General features: G+C 55.5%; 5 protein-coding genes across 5 annotated transcripts; 2 read left to right on the top strand and 3 right to left on the bottom strand.

The window, feature by feature from the left end:
* Positions 1–1,187: 1,187 nt before the first annotated feature.
* Positions 1,188–6,170, top strand: PG997_005145 (Tat-binding-like protein 7; the record flags this gene model as incomplete). Its single annotated transcript, XM_066809460.1, has 4 exons — positions 1,188–2,265; positions 2,334–4,054; positions 4,118–4,390; positions 4,440–6,170. The coding sequence occupies 4 exons, from the start codon at positions 1,188–1,190 to the stop codon at positions 6,168–6,170; spliced, it is 4,803 nt and encodes a 1,600-aa protein (XP_066673078.1).
* A 696-nt stretch (positions 6,171–6,866) lies between these two features.
* On the bottom strand, positions 6,867–8,744 carry PG997_005144 (uncharacterized protein; the record flags this gene model as incomplete). The annotated part of the gene is made up of 3 exons (XM_066809459.1): positions 6,867–7,241; positions 7,291–7,668; positions 7,689–8,744. 3 exons carry the CDS (start codon positions 8,742–8,744, stop codon positions 6,867–6,869), a joined length of 1,809 nt encoding a protein of 602 aa, XP_066673077.1.
* A 2,094-nt stretch (positions 8,745–10,838) lies between these two features.
* Positions 10,839–13,705, top strand: PG997_005143 (uncharacterized protein; the record flags this gene model as incomplete). Its single annotated transcript, XM_066809458.1, has 4 exons — positions 10,839–11,015; positions 11,059–12,128; positions 12,234–12,549; positions 12,653–13,705. The coding sequence occupies 4 exons, from the start codon at positions 10,839–10,841 to the stop codon at positions 13,703–13,705; spliced, it is 2,616 nt and encodes an 871-aa protein (XP_066673076.1).
* A 708-nt stretch (positions 13,706–14,413) lies between these two features.
* On the bottom strand, positions 14,414–16,298 carry PG997_005142 (uncharacterized protein; the record flags this gene model as incomplete). Its single annotated transcript, XM_066809457.1, has 3 exons — positions 14,414–15,642; positions 15,713–15,998; positions 16,074–16,298. The coding sequence occupies 3 exons, from the start codon at positions 16,296–16,298 to the stop codon at positions 14,414–14,416; spliced, it is 1,740 nt and encodes a 579-aa protein (XP_066673075.1).
* Positions 16,299–20,320: 4,022 nt separating this feature from the next.
* Positions 20,321–22,214, bottom strand: PG997_005141 (Cyrochrome P450 monooxygenase; the record flags this gene model as incomplete). Its single annotated transcript, XM_066809456.1, has 5 exons — positions 20,321–20,486; positions 20,577–20,900; positions 20,970–21,689; positions 21,765–21,885; positions 21,947–22,214. 5 exons carry the CDS (start codon positions 22,212–22,214, stop codon positions 20,321–20,323), a joined length of 1,599 nt encoding a protein of 532 aa, XP_066673074.1.
* Positions 22,215–22,949: the final 735 nt, after the last annotated feature.

Here is a 22,949-nt window from a genome sequence, read left to right as displayed (position 1 = left end):
CAGTCGGTTGATAAAATTTGGTGTTGAATGGGCGGGTGCGGGCCAAAAGCTGGAACGGACGGTCGGAGGTAAAGCGAATTTGACTGGTCGCCAGGGTTTTTAAGTCATCTGATTGGCTGGAAGAGTCATGGTGAGAAAATTATGGGCCCACACCCCCTGCATGGGCCGGGCCTGTCGCGTCTGAGCTCTCTCTCGCTCGCTCGCTCGCTCGTTCTGCCTCTGCCTCTGCCTTGGTCTTTCTTCCTCTGCCTCTTTTGCTCGTCTCCCTCTCCTTCCCAATCACGGATCAGTCATCCACTCACTCACCGTACGCAGATTGGATCGGCCTATTGTTGCTCACCACCCACCAATACTGACGACCCGGCCATCCATCCTGATCATCCTGGTTATGGATCTCGGCTTCACCAAACATAATCCGTAACTCGTACCCGCGGCTGCCTCCTTCGAGATTGCTTCACAGCTGCCATTCAGCTCGCAAACCCCCAACATTCCTTGCATCCCACGCGCATTATCGACTAGCCAATATTATTTCTATACCGGACCAACTCGAGACAGCCAAAAATACTCCTTCGCGGCACATGGAGTGACCTGTTCTGTAAAACACATCCTGCTTGGACTAGTGCGCAGCAACACCCTCGAGATCTTCGACTTCTTTTTTCTGTCTGCTGCCACCGCGAGTCGGCACGTGGACTTGTATACCCGGACATCGAGGTATGTAGAATATATGCAAACCAGACAATAGATAGACTCGGCCCTTTTGGTGCACACCCAAGCTGCTTAGCCAAAGTTGGCTTTCATCTCAAGCTGGGAAGCTGAGGTGGGTTGGTGGCTAGGTCACTATGATCCGCACTATAGCCTTTCTCCGAATGCATCACTGTCACAACCCTACACGCACTTTTGCAGTGAAAGTTTGGGTGCGCAGGTTGGGTCGTGATAACAATATTTGATCCTTCCTTCGTATCTGTTATGAGGAATCCCATTGATCACGACAGCCGCCCTCCATCGTTGCTTTTTGCCTGTCAAGATCTGGGTTAGCCTTCTACTCACTGCTCGTTTCCACTTATCCTGGTCGTTTCCCTCTGCAATCCCAATAGCCTGGGCACTGCAGCGTTGGTCATCCTCATTTGCTAACGTGTCGCAGTCACTGTAGACCCGTCGATAAGCCTTGTCCTTCTCGATTGCCCATCATGGTTAGCAAAAGGAAGCGCGACAACAACCTTTTCTTCGACGTCAATAAGTCCGACTCGGAGGATGAGAATTTCGAACCGGGACAAGACCCAGCACCTCCACGATCCCGTAAGAAGCCGCGTGGTGGAAAATCCTCGAGGAGGGCCGGCCGTACCAGGAAGAATCGATACCATGGGTCCGACGTCGAAGACGACGATGAGGTGTCTGAAAGCGACTTGGACGTGTCCTTCGGCGAAACCAACGAAGATGAGGAGGATGACGACGAGCTTATGAATGAGAGTACCGGTCGCCGCAAACGAAAAGCTGCCATAGGAAAGCCGAACTACAAGGAAAGCTCAGAGGACGACAGTGTCGCCGCCGACTCAGACGGTAAGGACGAACTGATCGGCGAGACGCCAAAGAAGAGAACGCCGCGACAATCCAAAATTGTCATTCTCAAAGTCCCTCCATCGGACCGGAAGCCCACGCAGATCAAATTGACTGGTCCGCCTACTCGCCGAACAACTCGCGCTCGTACCGCCGAGGCCGAAGGCGAGCTTATAGAGCTCTCCAACTCGGGGAAGCATGCGTTGCCAGCCCGTGGCTCCAGGGAACCAAGTGAGGGACCTGCAACTCGGAGCGGCAGAGCCACCAGAGGTACCAAGAGCGTTGCCCAGCCAGCCATCCCACCGATCGAAGAAGCCACCCAAGAAAGCGGTTCTCATCAGAATGGCTCGAATGAGGCGGCGGAGGAGGAGGATGCTGAGCACGACGAACTCGAAGCCCCCATCAAGGAAGACGATGAGGATGCCGAAGGTGTTAATGAAGACGAAGCTCCCCAGGCCTACGAAGACCAGCCTATGGAAACAGTTGAACCTACTGCTGCTGATGAGGATGAAGATGACCAGCCCATCACCCGCAGGACACGCGGACGCAGAGGAAACCGACTGACTCGAGGCTCCAGAAAATCGGCACAAGAACCTAGTAGTGATTTTGAGCCGGATGGAAACGAGTCTGCTGACGAGAATCTATCCAATTCTGATAAGGAGCAGAATAATGACGAGAAAGAAGACGAATCATCCAGCTCAAATGCAAGGGGTAGGCGTGGTGCCAAAGCCAGAGGACGGGGCGCAAAAGGTCCAGGCAGCCTGAGGACTCTGGCGAAGGCGAAGACGAGATTGACCAGGAAGAACTTGCCGACGAATTAATGGAGCTTCGCGACGGCGGTCGACGACGCTCCCCCGCAATTACTTACGAGGCCGCGAGAAGTCGCCGGAAATCTCGCGGACGGCGTGTCAACTACGCAATTAAGCCACTCGACCAGGCCATCATTGAGCCAGAGGAAGAGGAAGAGCCCGCAGCTCCCACCACAGGCGGCCGTAAGCGTCGCGCGGGGGCTGGCGGAGGATGGGTACATAGCCTGCATACCATGGCAGGTCCCTTTGGAGGTGTCGAGGCTTCGGGCCCTGGCGCCTTGTTTGGAGGCCCCTGGGGTACTGGTGCCGCTGGTGGGGTTGATTCGGATAGCAGTGATGATGAGATGGGGACTCGGGCAGGGCTTGCTGGCAATGTTGGCATGACGCCAACGTCTGGTGCCCCCGCGCCCCTTGCACTTGCAGGAGGAAGCAAGAATCCTGGTCTTGACGGCCTAGGCGGAGCGGGTGCAGCAGCACCTAACGTCGGCAAGGTTAAAGACCAGAAGGCATATGCTGACGCCGACCCGCTCGGTGTCGACATGACGGTTGATTTCAGCAAAGTCGGCGGCCTCCAAGGACATATCGAGCAACTCAAGGAGATGGTACAGCTGCCGCTGCTGTACCCTGACCTTTACCTACATCTTCACGTTACCCCACCCAGAGGTGTCCTATTCCATGGCCCCCCCGGTACTGGTAAAACACTCGTGGCTAGAGCATTGGCGAACTCGGTTGGGTTTGGAGGCAGGAAGATCACCTTTTATATGAGAAAGGGTGCCGATGCTTTGAGCAAGTGGGTTGGTGAAGCCGAAAAGCAGTTGCGATTGCTTTTTGAGGAAGCTCGAAGAACGCAGCCAAGTATCATCTTCTTCGACGAGATTGACGGACTTGCGCCTGTTCGGTCTAGTAAGCAAGAACAGATCCATGCGTCGATCGTATCAACCCTGCTTGCCTTGATGGATGGTATGGATGGCCGAGGCCAGGTTATTGTCATCGGCGCCACGAACCGACCTGATAATATTGATCCAGCCCTGCGACGTCCAGGCCGATTTGACCGAGAGTTCTACTTCCCGCTTCCAGATGTGGATGGACGCCGGTCAATCATTGATATCCACACCCAGGACTGGGGCTTGCCTGATGACTTCAAGCATGCCTTGGCTCGTGATGCCAAGGGCTACGGAGGTGCAGATCTTCGAGCTCTTTGCACAGAGGCAGCACTCAATGCCATCCAGCGGACATACCCCCAGATCTATTACTCAAATGAGAAACTGCTAGTTGATGCCAAGCAAGTCAAAGTCAATATGACGGACTTCAGACTTTCCAAAAAGAAGATCATTCCGTCCTCCGAAAGATCTGCAACATCGGGAGCTAAGCCTCTGCCCGAGGCTATCAAGCCCTTACTTCAGAATCAACTGGACACGATTAAATGCGTATTGGACGATGTTTTACCACGCCAGAAGAAGGTCACAGCACTTGAAGAAGCCATGTTTGAGGCTTACGAGGACGAAGATTATGGGTTTGGCAGAGAAGCTCTGAATGATGAGTTTGAACGATCCAAAGTCTTCCGTCCGCGATTGCTCGTCAGCGGCAGTCCTGGTATGGGCCAACCGTATCTTGGTGCTGCTCTCTTGCATGATCTTGAAGGCGTCCATGTCCAGAACTTCGATCTCGGTACAATTCTGGGAGATCAACGTGTAAGTAATGTTGCTTTTCCCCGATAACCCAGTGCTTGTGGCTTACTAACATCCTATATATAGCCTGCTGAACAAGTAATTGTTTCACTCTTCACCGAAGTGAGACGCCACAAACCAAGCGTCATTTACATTCCCAACGTCGACACTTGGTATCACGCTATGGAAGGCCCTCCGATTACCGTATTCTTGGCCATGCTTCGGTCTATTCAACCCACGGAACCCATATTGGTCTTGGGGACAGCCGACTGTGACCTCAAGTCGCTTGATTCGGATCTGAAGAGAGACCTCTTTGGATTTTCTAAGAGCAATTGCCTAGAAATAGCAAGACCTAGCTCGGTAAGCATCCAATGAAAGACTGTCTCGAATTTCGCTAACAGCTAAACAGACTAAACGACATGAATACTTCTCATTGATGCTTTCGCATCTTCGAAGATTCCCCAAGGACTTCCCAGACCCCATGAACAGGAAGAAGAGAATACTCGAGAAACTTCCCTTGGCTCCTCCTCCCCCGCCCAAAGTCCTGAGCAAGGAGGAAGAAAAGGCCGAGTGGCTGCAGTATCGGCGCGTTCTGAACCTTATGAAGGTTCATTTGCAGCCGATCATGGACCAGATCAACCGAAAGTATCGGAAGTTCCGAGCTCCTGTCATCAACCCTCAGCTATACAGCTATCTGTTTGAGGAGATGGACCCCAATTACGTGCAGCCAGACGTAGAGCTCGCCGTTCCTCGCCCCTTTGTGGCCGCCAAGGATAAAGAGGGTCGCGACGGTATAAGAGAGGCCGCCACCGGCAAATTCTACTACAATATGGACATCCAAACGATCGAGGAGAGGCTTGCCAATGGATACTACTACAAACCCCAGAAGTTCCTTGAGGACGTCATCACCTTGGAGAAAGATGCAAAAACCAGCGGCGATCGGGAGCGAATCCTCAAGGCGTCCGAACTGGTCACTAATGTTGAGGTTGACGTGAATGATGTTGCCTCGAAGCTGATCAGCATCGAATGGGACAGACTGTACGAGGCGGAGCGACAGCGCCGCGCTGCCAAGGAAGAGAGACAGCGCAAGAAGAATGCCATGAAATCGGCCATCGATATGGTCAACTCAAGCATCACTGGCAGTGCTGGCAGCAATGGAGGGCTACACACCACGACCGCACAGTTCCAGGTGATGAGTCCCCTGTCCAACGGTCATGGCAAGAGCTCTTCCTCGCAACACGTGGTCAGCAACGGAACATCATTTCCATCCAAGGCCACCGGCGAGGATGTGCAGATGGAGGACGTTTCTGACATGGCTGATACAACAACATCTCCGACTCGGCCGGCGTCACAGTGGCCCGATATCCAGCAGAGACCGTTGAATCTGTCTACTCGAGCAACAACTGGTGGAACGACAGCACAGATTTCGCAAGTGTCAGCGGTACAGTCCTTGCCACCGGGCGTATCACCATCTGCTCTTGTGAACGATGCTGCAACTACCAAGACGACAGATCCATCCAACCGCTCCTCCAACTGGAGCACGCAAAGAACAAATGGGGTCCATCACGAGCCGCCGTCCAGCCCTATACACATGCCTGATACACAAGAGTGCACAGCTATGATGCCTGCCAGCCAAGCAACATCTAGTGATGAGCAGTGGCCTCATTCTCAGGCCCAAGGGCTTGCGCGCGGCATCATCCATGCTCCTGGCGCCTCTATGGATTCTCGGTCGCAGGCTTCACCTGAAAAGCCGAAGTCATCCCACGCCCCTAGTAGTATGGCCAATATACTGAACGATCCTGCGCCCTATAACGATTCGCAGTCGCAGCGGCAGTCGGGAGTCTCGGCTGCCTCTGCGCAGATCGAGCTCAATGAAGACTCGGCCCTCATTTTCTTGGAGGAACTCACCAAGCGCACGTCGGGGTGCACGATCGAGCAGCTGGAGCAGCTCACGCGCGAGATGATGGCGGAGGTCTGGAGAACGCGTGGCGAGAACAACCGGATGTACGTGCTGTCCTCGGTCACCCGAGTGTTCAATGATGCCATCAACGACATTGAGCAGACGCAGAAGGTGGAGCGCCCCAGTCAGGACACGACGGTGCAAGCGGCCTATTCAAAGAGCCGAAGCAGTTACATGTAATATTATAACAAGAGCACAGAGATATGGATATTATTATTACGAGCGAGAGAGTGTGCGTGTGCGTGTGCGCGATAGTCCTGGTCAATTTCTTTTGGTATGCCTTTTGATTTTAGGGGAAAGGAGGAGGGGAGGGCGTTGTTGGTCGGCATATGATGCAGCTGAATACCAGGAGCGAAATATTGTATAAAACAGAATCGCTTCACCATTTGCATTGCTCGATCGATCAAAGAAATCACGTTTTAGTTCTCCTATTTGTAGAAATGCCTGGCTCCGCAAATCGGTAGCTGATGACATCCAATACTTTTTCTTTTCCCCGATAAATTTTGCTTCGCGTGAGTGATGTTAGTCGGGGGTCTGTGGCAGGCCTTGCACGGTGTTCGTTACTGAATCGGTTCCTCCTATGGCCTTGAATCGTGCGAATCTAATGACTCAACACGCTGAGTATTCTTCCAGGCCGGGTGTGTAACAGGAATAGGGGCATCATTATTATTGGATTTATTGGCTGAGCTCCTAGGAGTTATTGCTTCCTCTCACAACAAGTAGCGTATAACCTACATTGCTCATGGTGGATTTTATTACTAATAACCAACACCTTGCTACCGACTTCGTTAACCCCAACATACTTGCCCCAGGAGTCGACAATGAAGTGGATTCAGTGATGGTCTACATATTCTACACGCCCTCCAGGTTATATATTCAGGCAGCGGCCTTGTACCTCAACCCGTGCCCAAACTTGAACACCGGATCCACGGTATCAAACGGCACATCCTCCATCTGCGCCTCGACCGCCTCCATGGAGCGGGGCATATCGAAGGGCAGCTTGCCCTCAGGCGCAGCCACCCCCAAAACAACATCCAGAAAGGCGTCGGGCCCGCTGCCGAAGTTGGCCAGCAGCGCAGCCGCGTTCTCGGCCACCTCAGGCACCGCCGCAGGCCGGTCCATGGTCATGTCGACGACGGTCGGGACCGCGGTGTAGATGGCGGCCTGGCGCTCCCGCTCTTGGGCCGAGTACTCGAGTGAGCCGGCGTGGTAGCGCGACTCGAAGCCGCCCGACCGGGGCTCGAAGGGTGCCTCGAGACGGAGGAGGGCGTAGTCCGCCTCCTGGGGGGGTCTTGACTACGGTCAGGTCCCGACGCTCGAGGCAGGTGGCGTTGAAGCCCTCGATGTAGAACTTCTTGTTGGCGGTATCCTTGAGGGGCAGCACGTCGTCGTGGTTGGTCAAGAGCGTGTAGGCCCGGCGCTGGGCCGCGGCGCCCTCGTCAACATATTCCTGGCGCCCGACAATCTGGTCGGCAGCATCGGCGTCGACGAAGGGGTTGTCGAAGAGGCCGAGGAGGAACTTCTCGCGCAGCAGACGGCGGATCGAGACGTCAAGGCGGGACTCGGCGACGATGCCTTCCTTGACGAGCTGCACGATGAGCTCGGGGCGGGTCTCGCCGCCGAACTGGTCGCATCCCGCCTCGATGACCATGGCGGCGCGCTCGAGCTCTGTGAGGTGCTCGACCCCCAGGCTCGCGCGGGCATGTCCTGTCCGAGGATGTTGGCGTCGGTGATGAGGCCCCAGTCCGTGACGACGACGCCGTCGAAGCCGAGCTCCTCGCGCAGCAGGCCGGTTACGATGCCCTTGTTGAAGCCGAAGCCGACGGGGTCGTACTCGGTGCCGATGGGCCGCGAGTAGTACGGCATCATCTGCCGGGCACCCACCGCGATGGCGGCCTTGAAGGGGATCAGGTGGTACTCGAGATTTTTGCCGGGATATGTCTGGTTCTTGCCGTACGCGAAGTGCGAGTCTTCGCCGTTCTCCATGGGACCACCACCGGGGAAATGCTTGGTGACGGTGGCGATCGAACCGGGACCAAAGGTCTCGCCCTGCAGACCGAGGATGTAGGCCGAGAGCATCTCGGCCGTAAGGTCCGCATCCTCGCCGAAGGTTCCGCTGATGCGCGCCCACCGCGGTTCCGTAGTCAAGTCGACTTGGGGGTGCAGCGCGGCACGGATGCCGACGGCGAGGTACTCGGCCCGGGCGACTTCGGCGAAGCGCCGGACCAACTTGGCGTCTCGCAGAGCCGCCAGACCCAGCGTCTCGGGCCACTGTGAGAAGCGGCCGGCGCGGAACCCTGTGCCAATGTTCTCGGTGAAGGCGTGGCGCGGGTCCGTCGACAGCGTCAGGGGAATACCCAAGCGCGTCGTATCCAGGATGTGCTGCTGCACCCGGTTGACGAACTCGGCCGTCTGACGGGCGTCCAGGATCTCGCCGACGAGGTTGAAATGCGTAAGCATCTGGGTGCCGAGCATAAAGTCGGTGTTGTTCCGCGTGCCGGGGACGCCCTGGTCTAGAGTTCCGTCCGGCCCCATATTGAGCTGCGAGTGGAACATCTGGCCGGCCTTCTCTTCGAGCGTCATACGCTGCAGCAGGTCATCGACGCGCTCGTCGACGCTCAGAGAAGCGTCGCGATAAGGTGGAGTTGCATCTTGACCATTGCCTGCACTCACGCCGAGGGGTCCCATGGTCAACAGAGTCGAAAGGGTGATGAGGCCAAGAATGGCACGAAGGGACTTGCGGTGGATAGCCATCCTGCTTCCTGGTACTGTGGAGTCTGCGCGCTAAAGGCTGGATGGATGACGATTCGGTCCGAGTCTTCTTCCCCAGAGAGAGAGCCGCGTCGCAGCTTCTTATATAGTCGGTCTTCTTGCATGCTTACCTACGACGAAGAACTCATCCTGTTCCTGTCACGACTATAGCCGCAAGCAACAGCCGAGCAACTACCGACACCGCAATGGCATCTGAACGCCAAGCCTCGTAAAATTCCAAAAAGCCGGGAAGCACAACTTGGTATAGCGGCCATGACCCGTTCAGTATGCCGCACTCGGCCTAGGATGACTTGGCTTTTGCGGAGAGGCCAGTCCTTCTCCTCGGATTGTGGGGAACTGTGGGGAGAACCCGGGACTGTGGGCTCGCAAGCCAAGACACGCGAAGAAGCCTGCCAGTCATCCGACCAAAAACGACGTCTGACGATGAGCCATTGGGCATGGCGAGATTAGTTGAACATGCCACTGGGACAAAAGCCGATGCACCGACACTGACCCAAATGGTATGTCGGTATATGTCTTGTCAGAACCAACTAGATTCTTGGGTGGAGGGTATATCGAAAATCGTTGATCCGAGGTTCAACCAGGGGAGAACACAAGTCCGTTGGCATCGTCAGTACGAGTCATCATGCCTGTATCCTCCTCGAGATGTAGTATTCACAGAATTGAGATGCTCGCGATCTTGTCGCCAGAGACGGTCCAGAGTGAAGAACACGAACTCATCCCGTGCAACTGGTGACCATACTCAGCATATGCCATCTCTACGGCGGATATTGGTCGTGTCGTAACCTCGGCCTTAAGCAACCATGCGTGCAACCGTGTCTGGTGCTATGGACATGGCAAAAGCAGATGATGGTCAACACATCTGTCGTATCGGTTTCCGCTAGCCTTGCGATCAAGCAGCATCAGGTTGCAGTATCCGGGCAATTGTCGGAACTTTGTTACCCATGACCAGCCAGAAAATGACAGCGAGGTTCCATCCCGTTCAACGATTGCCAGCATGGGCTGCTCAGAATGCTTGGCAACTAAAATCACTGGCCGGGGTCTTTCAGGTCTATACTGCCACTGTTTTCCCCCGTTAGCTTGAATCGTAGCAGACGGAGAGAAATAATAACATTCAGTGCATATACGGCCACGTATTTCCAGCTTTGTCTTAACTGATCGAAATGGCGTTGTCAGTACTTCTTAAGACCGGTTTATCTTGACGCCGCCAGGGTCGCAAACGTCGCACCACCATAACACGACGATGACCAAGGCCCTGCGCAAATGCTAGGCAGGCCCAGGGCTGGAGATGACTGCATGGATACAGCCATCAATCAAGTCCCAGCCCCGTCTTATCATTATTATTATTACCAAGCAACAACGTGGTTAATGCCAGCCTGCTGCCGTTTTCTTTTTCTCTTTGTTTTCCGGTGTGCAATCAATCATTTGAGGATTAATTTTAATCAGGGAGGAACGGAATGGCGGGGGAAGGAAGGAAGGAAGGAAGGAGTGTAAGATATGATATGCGGGGAGTTTAGCGCCCGTGCCACGACATCCCTGCCTCAAGTGTTCCCAACTTGCTGCTGCTGCCTGCTTACAAGTCAGATCCTTACTTCTTCATACTGCATCTTCGTACTTATCACAAGGCCTGCCCAGCCCGCCTCTGCTGACATGCAGCACAACTTCTGTCTGAGCTCATACGGAAAAGGTCAAGTACACCGCACCTGATTGGGCCACGGGTGCAACGGCATAGCCGCTCACTTGATGTTTGCGGCTGAACAGCCAACGGCTGGGCGTCGCTTGGGGGCCAGACTCCTGGAGGTGCAGAAGAGGCGTAGACCAACACCACGGATGAAAAGCCGTCTCTGACTGGAAGATGGAAGATGAGAGGTGGCAGGTCGGTATGCCAGCTTGCCTGGTGATACGTGATTGTAGCCCTCTCTGCTTATAAGTATAACCGTGAATGCCCTCGCTAGAACACCCACTTTTGCTGGTCTCATGGTCTTTGTTTGGGACGTTCCCTTATCACTGACAACCTCAGCACGCTCTATGTAAGCACTAAGTAGTAGCTAGCCAACCAGCATAAACATATATATCATGGACGTTTTCGGCGACAAACCGCCCGCCATCCCCGATGTGCCTGGCTCCAAGAAGAAGGCCAAGAAGACGCCGCAAGAGCTCATCGCCGCCTTCTGGGGCCGCTTCCACTCCAAGTACCCGGGCAAGGTCACCTCCATCTTCCCCAGGAGTCTGTACAGCAATGTGATGCCCCCCGTACACCCGCGCGGCGGCCCACTCGGCCCGCAACGCCGCCGAGAGCTACGAGGTGGCGGCGAGGGAGTGCCGCAAACAGGTGGCCCGCATCGTGCGCGAGTGTCGCCGCACCAACGAGAAGTACACCGACGCCGACTACGACATCGAGCGCGACCCGGAGGACAACTGCCTCAACGGGCTCGTGCGCGATGGCGGCGGCGCCGGCGACGATGCTGGAGGTGACGCCCCGCCCGTCAGCGCTTGGGACGTCAAGCAGAGCCTCACCACGTTGGCGCAGAGCCAGATGCTGGGAACCAACGGGACGGTGCCCGTCGACGTCAACGCCCTGAACCGCTTCGTCGGCTCCGACAGTTTCCCCTGGGGCGCGGGCGCAGGCAACGGCGTCTCGAGCGGCGAGTACTACAGCCCGGGCTCCGTGCACCGCGTCGACTGGATCTTCGAGTCGCCCCAGTTCACCGTGAACGGCTACTCGAGCTCCGACATCAAGCAGGGCGCCAACGGGGACTGCTGGTGGCTCGCGGCCGTGGCCACAATCGCGCACCGCAAGGACCTGATGGAGCGCGTCTGCGTCGCGCGCGACGAGGAGTGCGGCGTCTACGGCTTCGTCTTCCAGCGCGATGGCGAGTGGGTCCCCGTCGTCGTCGACGACAACCTGTACCTGACCTCGACCGACTTCGACCACTACGGCGACGTCTACGACAGCACCGGCCGCAAGTCGCGGCAGTACCGCAAGCGGAACCAGACCGGGTCCGAAGCGCTGTATTTCGCGCGCTGCGAGGACCCTAACGAGACCTGGCTCTCGCTCCTCGAGAAGGCCTACGCCAAGACCCACGGCGACTACGAGGCCATCTCGGGCGGCTGGCCCGGCGAGGCCGTCGAGGACATGACGGGCGGCGTCACCACCACGGTCGCTAGCAACCGCGTCCTCAGCAAGGACAAGCTCTGGAAGGAGCTCGTCAATACCGATAGCGAATTTGTGTTTGCCCTCGCCGCCATGGGCACCGGCTGGGATTGGCAGAAGAGCGGGCTGGCACTCGGCCACGCTTACTCCATCCTGCAGTGTAGGCAGGAGTCTGGCGAGGACGGCAATACCGTTCGACTCGTGCAGATCCGGTAAGTACAACCAACCCCTGGATTGGCTTAGCCGAATAACCGAGTGTTCCGCCGGATAAATTGCGATGGTGAAATATGGCACGCCTCGCTGACTCGTAACAACAGTAACCCCTGGGGCGAGCGCTCCTGGAGCGGCGTGGGTGAGTGGAACGGCCCCTGGTCTGACGGCTCCAAGGAGTGGACCCCGTACTGGCTCAAGAAGCTGGGCCACACCTTTGGCGACGACGGCGTCTTCTGGATGGCCTACAAGGACATGCTCGAGACCTTCATGTTCATCCACCGCACTCGGCTCTTCGACGAGAAGTGGACCATCGTGCAGCAGTGGACGAGCGCCAACGTCTCGTGGATCACGGGATACCTGCAGACCAAGTTCGAGATCACGGTGGCCAAGGATGGGGTTGTCGTGATTGTGCTGACCCAGGTAAGCATATCCCCCTTTCTTCCACACTTCCACGAGTACTCGACTCTAGAGTCCGCTCCTTACGTTATAGAAATGCCGAAAGAGACTAACCCTCTGGGCGTAGTTGGATGATCGTTACTTCCGCGGTTTCGAAGGCGAGTACTACTTCGAGCTCCACTTCCTGCTACAGGAAGTCGGCGCCGCGAGTGGGGAGCACCTCTGCCGGGTCCGCCCCGTGCACAAGTGGGAGAACCGGTCCGTGTCGTGCGAGGTCGAGCTCGAGGCCGGCAAGCGGTACGAGGTGCTGCCCAAGATCACGGCGACGCGCAACGCCGGCGGCACCGCCAAGCCGCCGCAGGACGTCGTGAGGGAATACGCCGAGAAGAACCCGCAGAAGCTGCGGCAGGTGGGCATGTCGTACGACCTCGCGCACGCCAAGGGCGGGGTCCCGGACGAGGACGAGATCCTCGAGAAGAAGAAGGCGGAACTTCGCAAGAGGAAGGAGGATAAGAAGAGGCGGAAGCAGAAGAAGAAGCAGCGCAAGGCTATTACCAAGGCTGCCAAGGCCATGGAGAAGGCGGCGGACGCCATGAAGGAGGTTGTCAAGGGGGACGAGGAGCAGAAGAAGGACTCGGACAAGGTAGACAAGGCAGTAAAGGACTGCATGGCGGATTCGAAGTCTGCACCACCGCCGCCGCCAGCGAGCCAAAAGCCCGATGCGCCCGGCGGTTCCAACCCTTCTTCAGGTGCCGCCACTGGAGGTCTCAAGGATGCACCTCTTACCCCTGTGGAGGAAGAGAAGAAAGCCGACGAAAACGATGAATTGAAGAAAGAGGAAGAACAAGCCGACAAGAACGAAGAGAAAACGTCCCGGGAAGAGGCGAGAGAAGATCAGGCGGAGGCGGCAGAAGCTGAAGCTGCTGACGAACCAGAGGAAGACAAGTCCGATGACAGTGACAGCGATAGCGAGAAAGAAGACAAAGACGGTGGCGATGAAGACGACGACGCAGACGATGACGGGGGAGCCATCACATCGCCATGGAACGCCGTCGCCGTGGTGGGGCTGCGCGTCTACGCCCAAGACCCGCAGGTGACTGTCGAGCTGGTGAAAGCCACGGGCGCGGACGAGGTCACGACCTTGACCGTCGACGGCAAGCCGGCGGGTGCTACGATGTGAAGGAGGAAGTAAGTAGCTTACGTAGATCCATTCACTCTACTCCGACTCCAATAGAAGAAGACTCGTCAATTTAGTCATCATCAATTAGAATACGTGCATGCAGTGATGAGTAGACGGGCAAGTAAGCAAGAAGATATATTCATTCTGTACATACATACATCCCAGTTCATGTGACTCCTTCCTTCTTTCTTTTTGGTAAGGCCTTCACCACGACTCTGCTAGATCAACTATATGAATGATACTATACAAAGTATGTACAAAGAAGATAGAAGGCATAAGTCAAATACGCGATCGCAAATCCATACCTTGGAATGAGAAGTTGCAAAGCGACCATGGAACGAATCGGACTGGGTTGCTATCGATAAACAAAATGCACGGAAGCCAAAGCACGCAATGATTCAAGTCATCTGAAGAAGCAGTAGCAGCAGCGGAAAAAAGGGCAATCAAAAGTCTGGTAATCCAACAAGCGTTTCATTTTTTCATTGACGTCGTGTCCCCTCACCCCCAACGCCATGGTTACTTCAATCAGCAACAACTAGATAGATGCCTTCATCGCTATCAGAATACAGTGAGACGAGGATTTAAAAAAGAATTCCCCATGAAGGCGCCAATAATCCCAGACGGCCCCTTGTGAAGAAAAAAGGACGACACGTAAACAGTCAACACGATATAAAAAACAGAAAGAAGTCATGATTAAGAAGACAGTTTTTAAGAAGTAGGAGGAAGAGGAGGGTATAGAGACTCCTTGGGCGGCGAATCCACGTCCATATCGTCTGAAGCAGACTTGGGCGAGCCGGTCTCGTACTCCTTGCGCTTGAGGCGGTCGATGACGTACTCTCGGAGGTACTCGATAACACGTACGTTCTCGAGCCACGCCTCGTATTCCTGGTCCTCGCGGTTCTCGCTTTCGGACTCGGCTGACGGCGAGCTGACGGAAGACACCGCGGACTCCGAAGCTCTGGGGGTTGTGGATTTCTCTCGCTCGCGTTCGCGCTCACGCTCATCGATGGCACGGTTCGAGCGCTGGAGCATACCACCAGAGTAGCGGCGGCGGGGATCAGAGTCGAAAGAGGGTCCCAGCGTGGAGGTCGCTGACTGTCCGGGGAAACCGGCAGAGACGGCGGGCAGCGTCGGGTACAAACCAGATGCCGTAGAGCTGTGTCGGGTCGTTGGCGAGAGACCAGACGACGAGGCACTAGGCGAGTGGCCTGATGTGTAGGACATGCTGCTGGAGGGCGGGGTCACGGCTGGTGTACCGTTAGAGTGAGTGGATGACACGGCAGTCAGAGGAGAAGCCATGCTACCTTGAGAGTAGGCGGGAGCGTGCGAGTGACCACCCGAATGAGGCGGCGAGTGGCTGGGGCGGTACAGAGGCACGTAGTGCGAGCCCGGCTGGTGGACACCGGCGGCAGCGGCGGTGTTGGAGCTCTCGTAGACGGTGCTCTGCATCTGCTCCAAGACCTGATCAATCTGAATCAGGTCGGCCTTGGTTCGGATGTGGGGCATGGGCGGCAGCGAGTAGTGCTGGGTATAGGGACCTCCGTGTTGGGAGGCATGGCCGCCATCGACGCCAACCATGGCAGGGGCCGGCATGTACTCGCCCATGTGTCCTCCGTGGATCGGGAGCGCGCCATGCAGGGGCATCAGTCGCTGACCAACTTGGGCATATGAGGCGGGATCGAGATGGCGACGCTTGGCATCACCGAAGAATTCGTTCAGGGCATCAAAGGTACGCTTGCGGCTGTCATAGGAGTCGGGCGCGGCGTGGTACATGTGTTCACCGCGGCCGCCCAGCGGCTGGTAGTACATACCACCACCAAAAGAAGGTGGCGCATGGTGCTGATAGTAGCTGCTAGGATGACTACCTGGGTGTGGCTGGCCGAAGGCGGCAGAGTTAGTGCGCATCTGGCCATTGTGGTCATAATAGCTAGAGGGAGCTGGAGGCGGAATTAGCCTCAATAGTCCTAAGACTTGAGAGTGGGATTTTCAAACGAGCCCAGGACTTACCTTTGGTCGGGCCTCTGTAGGCCGCGTTCATGCCGCCGTGACCCTCAGGGGATCGGACGAGCACCGAGTCATCGGCATGCGTCTTGACATGCTTCTTGAGATCCTGGGGTCTCTTGAAGGACTTGCCGCAGAAATCACACTTGTGCGGTTTCAGGGGCACGTGGACACGGATGTGCGAGGTGATGTGATCCCGCTTGACCGTGGTAGTTCGGCATGAGTTCCATTGGCAAGTGAGATTGAGGTTATTAGTGCTCTTACGGCCAACATGGCGCTCGCAGATGTGCTCCTATGCATTGAGTCAGTATTGAGACGAAGGAGTAGCAGCAAAGTGCCGGGTCAAACCGGCACAGCTTTGGCTTACATAGAGGTTCTCGGCGGTCGGGAATCTCTCCAGACACGAGTTCCAACGACATACTAGGGTGTCGTCGGCGGAAGGAGAAGCAGCAGCCGGGGCAGCGGCAGCAGCAGGGGCGCTTGACGTCGAGTTGGCGGTTGTGGTTGTGGTTGCCGACGAGGCCGTCGTGGATGGGGCAGGCGTGTTGCTTGAGCTCTCCCCGACGTGCTCGGGGGTTCTCTGTTGCTGCATTGGCCGACATGGTGTCTGCCGTGGGCTGCCTCTGATTGGTTGGGCGCGTGGAAGCCAAGTGTGCGTGTGTGCGCGTGCAGCGACGGAAGAATATTGGGCCGGCTTCGCTGTAAGTGGGTGGCCCAAGTTCGGTTGGCACGTGGCTGGCCAAGGGTTTGGGCAGTTAGTTCGTTGAAAGAGTTGTTGGATTGCTGGAGAGGAAGACGGTCCAGGAATGAACTGAGGAGATTTTAGAGGTATGACTCTCTCAACGGTAACGGATAATGATTATCAAGTTGAGAGAGAGTAAGTCGCAGGCAACGCGGACGGGCAATGCGTCTCCTTAAAATGGACTTGCAAGCACGCCCGTATCTTGGCCTGCTGGCGGAATGGCGACTTTGGGGGATGTTGCCAAGAGATGCCAAGACCTCTATGAAGCAGGCGACCGGCGGCTGATTGGCTGGCTGGGGAGGGGGTAAGACGACTTGTAGCGCTGCCGGTCGCTACCTCGACACAGGCCTGGACGGAGGCTGACAGCGCCGAGATTGGGTGCGAAGGGGCCAAGCCTGGGTACCCGCCGGCGTACCGCTCCAGCAGCAGTACTTGGTGCCAAGACCTTGGCAAATTATGCCAAGCCCGCCAAGCAGAGTCACGACCTAAGAGGAACAAGGCTTCTTGTCCCGTCTTTGCCGAGTACGCGGGAGCAAACAGTGTTGGGGATGGGTTTGATGTATTCTCGACCTGAGCGCCGTTTGCATGTCCGGACCTGTTCTATCGAGCTCGCGTTGTCGCCAACCGGCAGCAATGCCATTTGCGAGAATTGCTGCCGCCATTAGGGCTTTTCCTGTTTGCTCGCACAGAGAGGATGGGCCACCACCACAGCAGGGCGTGGTTTCCAACTAATCATTTTGAGTTTTGGCAGAGAGAAGGTAATCGCGCGCTGTTAGGTAAGGGTACACCACGCCTTCGAGAGTACCTACCTACCGAGAGTATGAGGTAGGTACCATGTCGGCCCCCAGACCAGACCAGATCAAAGGCAGATGCCACAGAGCCAGAGGGGACGGGAGGGAATCGAGTAAGGTTCTCCATCACCTCCAGTCGCTGGCTGCTCCAGAGTTCCCAGAGCTCCCAGAGTTCAGACGTCAATCTGACTCCGGGGGAGAGATTGAGAGAGAGCCAAGCCAACACTGCCACCGTCCTGCAACCAACTTGGCTTGCTTGGCCACTCCATCGTCCGCCCGACTTATCCATTCCTTGGGGAGCTTGGCTGCCCAGGCCCCTACGCGCTCTCTACTCGCACCTCTCTTGGCTGGGGACTCCCCAGCTTGGCGACTGTCCCTCCGCCCGGCCCAAGACTTTCCTCCCTTGGCAAATCAACGTTTTCTTGGCTGCGCTACGCGACACACGACTGGTCTCTTTTCACCAACCTGTGCATAGCCATAGCCACCTTCCCACATGCTGTCTGCTAGCTAGCACCACCACGCCGTTCCGGGGAATATCCCCAATTAATATTACAAATGCTGCTTTCTCTGGTTTCTCCTGCATCGATGCACGAGGGCGTGGTGGTGGGTTAGGCCGCTTCTGGGCGGCTGTCTGACATGAACGCTGCGAGCTGGATCAGCAGATAACCGTGTGACCCACAAACGGCCCCCAAAAAGAGGTTGTTTCTGGGACTGTCGAAGGAGTAGCATGCAGTCAGTACTACATACGCACAGAAGGGAAGAGGCTGATGCTGATCAGCCGCTTGCCGATTCTTCCCGCTGCCGTCTGTCTGCCTGCCTGCGTGTTCTTTTTTTTGGCTTTTTACTTACTTTTTTTTCTTTTTTTCAAAAAAAAATAATCGCGGCTGAAGATGAAGAAGAAGAAAAAGCTCGGCATCAGATCGGGGCAGTACATCGCTGCATCGAGCGCATGAGACTCGTTTCTGCCGTCAGCAGATTTCCGAAATGAATTCCCTCTTAAAGCTGCCACATTCCATTGTGAACAGAGGCACGTTCAACCGGGAGACGTCACAAGCATACCCCGAGTGTCTTGAAATTTGTCAAGCTCCAACTCAACGCGGAGTCATGTACTATTTGTTTTAATAACATGAAAGGTAGGTAGGTTAATATTGTAGGTTACTGGGTGCTGGGCTCTTTCGCAAACGCAGCGCAGTCAACCTAGCGAAACAGTCGATCAGAACGGTCCATGCTGAGAGTAGCAAACCTACATAGCTATTGCCCATGCAGTGATTGCTGCGTTTGGATGACACTTATCGAGATTCAACCCCGGGGTTTGCAAATGACTAGTATAGCATTGTACCACTTACTATTCAAAAGCCGTGGAAACATGCATCCAGCTTCTTTCTCATGGCGAGTAGTACATACCTCATAGTGTGTCTGCGCCGACACCCTCTAACACCACCCGAGAATGAGACTGAGAATGGCACATTGCATGCCTCGGTAGTTGGGGTTGGACAACCCAAACCTGATGAAGCCGCAGCGCAGCAAGATGACGACGACTGCGAATCCATCGGCTCATACCTACAGGTAATGATAACATAAAAAGGACACACCACGCCATATGGTGCCAAGAATGCCAAGGGTCCTTTGGGGGGAGGTTAAGCTATGTGACTCGGCTCGTGTTTTCCGGTCAGTCGGGTTTTGGCCGTTACTTGCCTGCGCACTCAAGTACTGTAGGATGGATGGATGGATGGATGGATGTACTTGACACATTGCGCATGCGCATGCGCTCGACGACTGATTCTTTCGGAGTCGTTGCGCAAAAGTCTTGTTGGCGTCTGTCGGTCGTCATTTCCGTGCGAGCCTTCCCAATCGGGCACATGGGCGACAGCTTCACCCCCATCGCATATTGCAAGCGAAATGAATATCAGTCGACTTAAGATTGATATCCGGACAGGTTGTGGCAGGCACTTCGGTTTGGGTCTGCCCTGTTTGCGGTATGCCAGGTGCCCAGCTGCCCGTCATTCCATGGCGTCGTTTGCGAGAAAAAGTCAATTACAACTATTGATTTTCCGATTCACAGAACTGAGCAAATCTTTTCAGTTTGGGGGCCACGCTACGTTTATTGGCAATTATTAAATCGGAGCAATACAACTACTTAATATAAACTTATCGCTACTAGTATAGACATAGTGTTGAGTATCGTTTGTCGGATGGGGCTACCTAAGACGCCGAGATACGGCACTGCTTTCCCGTACAACCCCATAGAGTGAGTACCTACGTAGTGTCCATTCCATCGCCGACCGACTGTGGGCTTCGTCCAGTAACCCGTTCTCTTTCCGAGCCGGTATCTCGGCGGCACCGCCGGACATGTCGCAAATCAGATGCAACCAGGGCTCGCCGGAGAAAGGGCGAGAACCCGTGTCTTGACTTTCAGAGAAGCGAAGCACCGGGCCCTTCCGTCGACAAGACCTGTAAGCAAGAAACGTTGGCATCGGCCGTTGCCACGATCATCATCGGCGTTTCACATCGCGTGTAGGAGGATGGATTTGCCGGATTGGTCCGCGTCAGATATAGATGGAACGCAGAAGAGCTTATTCATGGGGCTTCGCCTCTCCCGGCAAAGAACCTCGCTGGTGATCTCTAAACGCGTTCAATGATGATGGCAACGTTTAACTTCGCCAAACCCCTTCTCGGCATCCATATTGAAGCTTGACAGAATTGGCAAGAAAATTGGCAGGTTGGGGAAGGAATCAGAGTTTGGCTGGGTGGCCTGGCAGGACAGTAGGACAGGTGCAGGGGTCGTCGTAATCGCAATGCATGCATTGTGTTTCTAATTGGATGCGGAGAAGCGTCCGACCGACCCCTCATCTTGTCCTCTGTCCTCTCTGTGTTCTCTCCTTGGTAAGGCCAAGGCCTTGCATCCGGTGGATGCTTTCATCATGTATCTTTTGCCCTAAATAGAAACTCTCCCCCGCCTTCGACATTCTATGCGATTTGCATTTATGTCCAGAACAAGGCATAGCCCCGTCCTCAGTGCCAGCAATGGGGCAGACAGAATAATAAGCCTTGCACAGGGGTTGGTGACGCTTGCGAGATGACCTAGTCTATCGTCACGCGGACACCCTTGCTGCTCTTCTTGGTCATGGGCACCAGGATATCGTAGTCCCAAGTGACATCCTCTTCCGTCGTCTTGAACAGCCGCATCCGGGGAAGCACCCGCAGAGCCAAAGCCGCTAGCCCGAGATACAATTCGCAGTATGCCAGGCTGCGTAGGTAGCCAGGTCAGCAAGAGAAACAAAGTGCCAGGGCGCCTGCTTCTTACGACTATCAAGTGTGGTGTGCGGGGGAGACTTACTTTACTGCAATACACTGCCGGCTTCCCCTGGAGAAAGAGAACAGACCGCGCTCGACTTCCTTGCGACGCTGGTTCTGGCTATCGAGCCAGCGCTCGGGGATGAAAGCATGCGAGTCTGGAAATACTTTCTCGTCGTGGTGCATGATCGCAGCTGACATACCGATCGCGTATCCCCTGGGAATCGTGTACTCGATGGGCTTCTTGTTCCACTCTCCTCGGTACAGCAATGTCTCTCCAGGAGCTACACGAGCTGTCCGCGTCGCGACGCCGTACGAGAGGCGCAGGCCTTCTTGAATGACGGCACCCAAGAATGGTAGTTTCTCACTATAAAAGCCAGCAGGTCAGCAATACAAGTTCCCCCAAGCAGTTGGGATGACCACATAGACGGCGTACAGCTCGGTCCAGGCTGGTAACTGCCTCGACTCCTTCCCGGCCCCGGCCTCCAGGAGTTCCCGTCTTAATTTCTCGAGCAAGTGTGGCTTCTCCAGTAAGTGGTAGGTTATCACCGCCAGTGCCCAGCTAGTCGTCTCTGTGCCTGCACTCAGGACCGCAAACGCTTCTTTTGCTAGCCTGGATGTGCCTTTCTCCCGTTCCGGTAAACTGGACTCGAGCATGGATGCGAAAATCGTCGGGCGCTCGGGGACCTTGCCAGCGTTCAGATCTGCCTTCATCGCATCGATCTTCTTCGGCAGGTCAATCTGCAGATTGCGCACCACCAGCCCTACGTCTTCGGGGAGGTAGTCGACAACCCACGCCGCCGAGCTGGCGAGATGTTTCAGGAACGGGAGGAAGCGGAGTACGTAGACGGGCTTTAGCGCTGCGATCGTCGGGTTGCGGAAATTGGGATACCAGCCCTCCCGCGTCAGATACCCTAGGCTCTGGCCAAACGCATACCCGGAAATAGCATCCGTCGTAAAGCAGCTGTAGGCCACGGTTAGATCGAATGCCTCCTTGCCAGACTGGGCCAGCAGCTTGTCGCAGAGCGTCTGAGCCAGCGCCTGGATCTCTGGCTCGAGCCGGGCTATCATCGACCGGGAGAAGAACTTCGCCAGAGGTGCCCTTCGCAAGCGATGTAGGTCATGGTCAACCGTCCCGAACCCGGTGTGGATTAGTCTGGGCATACGATGGTGGGTGTCAGATACTTGTGGCTCTATGTGCTGTTGGAGAACGCCTCGGGCGCTCACTTACACTAGGCCATCCACTTGACGGGTAGGCTTGTCACGCTTCCGGCCCCCAACGGCATAGATTTCGTCGCTGAAATCGACGTCGTCACAATGGACTTCGTTGGGGTTGATACGTACGATAGGGCCTGTTCATTCTTCATGTTAGTGACATGGCAGAAGACTAGGAATCCTCCTGCGGTGGTGTACCATAGTTGCGGTGTATATCCCGAATTTGCCTGGTATAACGGCCACCGCATATGACATCCCAATATAGTTCCGGTAGATACGAAGCGGCCGCCAGTCGTGGGCCGGGGATATGGCTGAGCGGGTGGAGAGGGGACAAGTTGTAAGCGATTTGGAGTATCTTGTAGGCCACCCACGCCGCAGCAATCGACAGCAACGTGTTCCATGTCATCAACACATTGCAAAAGCCCCAGATAGTATCCTCCAGACTGTCGTTACCAGCACTCACCATGTCTTCTGGTCGTCGTGTTCCTTTGTTATATATAGACGTTTATGCAAAACTAAGGCTCTTGGCCAAGAAGGGTTGCCTACTTAAAGTCCACCAGACTCGATGCTTCGGCGGGATGAAACGATGCATTTAAGAATGTCTTCCATGTCTTCGCCTCCTCTTTGGAGGTTCAGTGGTAATGTCGCCCTGCTTGGGGCCCTGCGCTCACAAGGTTCCTCATTGGCGCACTTCGATGTAGGCGACATGCCGAAAGCAACCTCAACCTCAGATAGACCCAATCCGGCAATGTCACCATACCTCGCAGTTGGAGAGGCGCTTGGCGACCTTGGCATCACATATATCTGCCTGGGAAGCAGCCACTGAATAACGTCGATGGTAAACTGTGCCTACTTCTGGAACCAATGAGAATCTACCTAAGCTTTTGGTTGGTCCTCGCGACCGACTTCCCGCACACCCTCCCATATCTCCAGCATCTCATCCACATTGCCTGCCGGCCTGGTCGTGTAGGGCATATCCTCGGGCAATGTTACCGCACCGGAACGCGTCCGTGTGGCCGTACCGGAATGTCAAGTTGCCGCGTAGAGGAGCTTGACGGAAACAACTCAGCTGCGTGTACTCAGGCCCAGATGCGTTTTAAAGGCTACCATTTACTTGTCGCCACCCTCTGATCATCGCGAACCAAGTTCGATGTTTATCGTCTAAAGACAGTCTCAAGCACGAACATCCAGAGGGTTTCGT

The sequence above is a fragment of the Apiospora hydei genome (genome assembly GCF_038363865.1).
Source record: "Apiospora hydei strain CBS 114990 chromosome Unknown utg000004l_segment0_segment0, whole genome shotgun sequence".
NCBI classification, from domain to species: domain Eukaryota; kingdom Fungi; phylum Ascomycota; class Sordariomycetes; order Amphisphaeriales; family Apiosporaceae; genus Apiospora; species Apiospora hydei.
The sequence above is the reverse complement of the archived record's forward strand: the minus strand, read 5'-3'. Positions and strand labels throughout refer to the sequence as shown.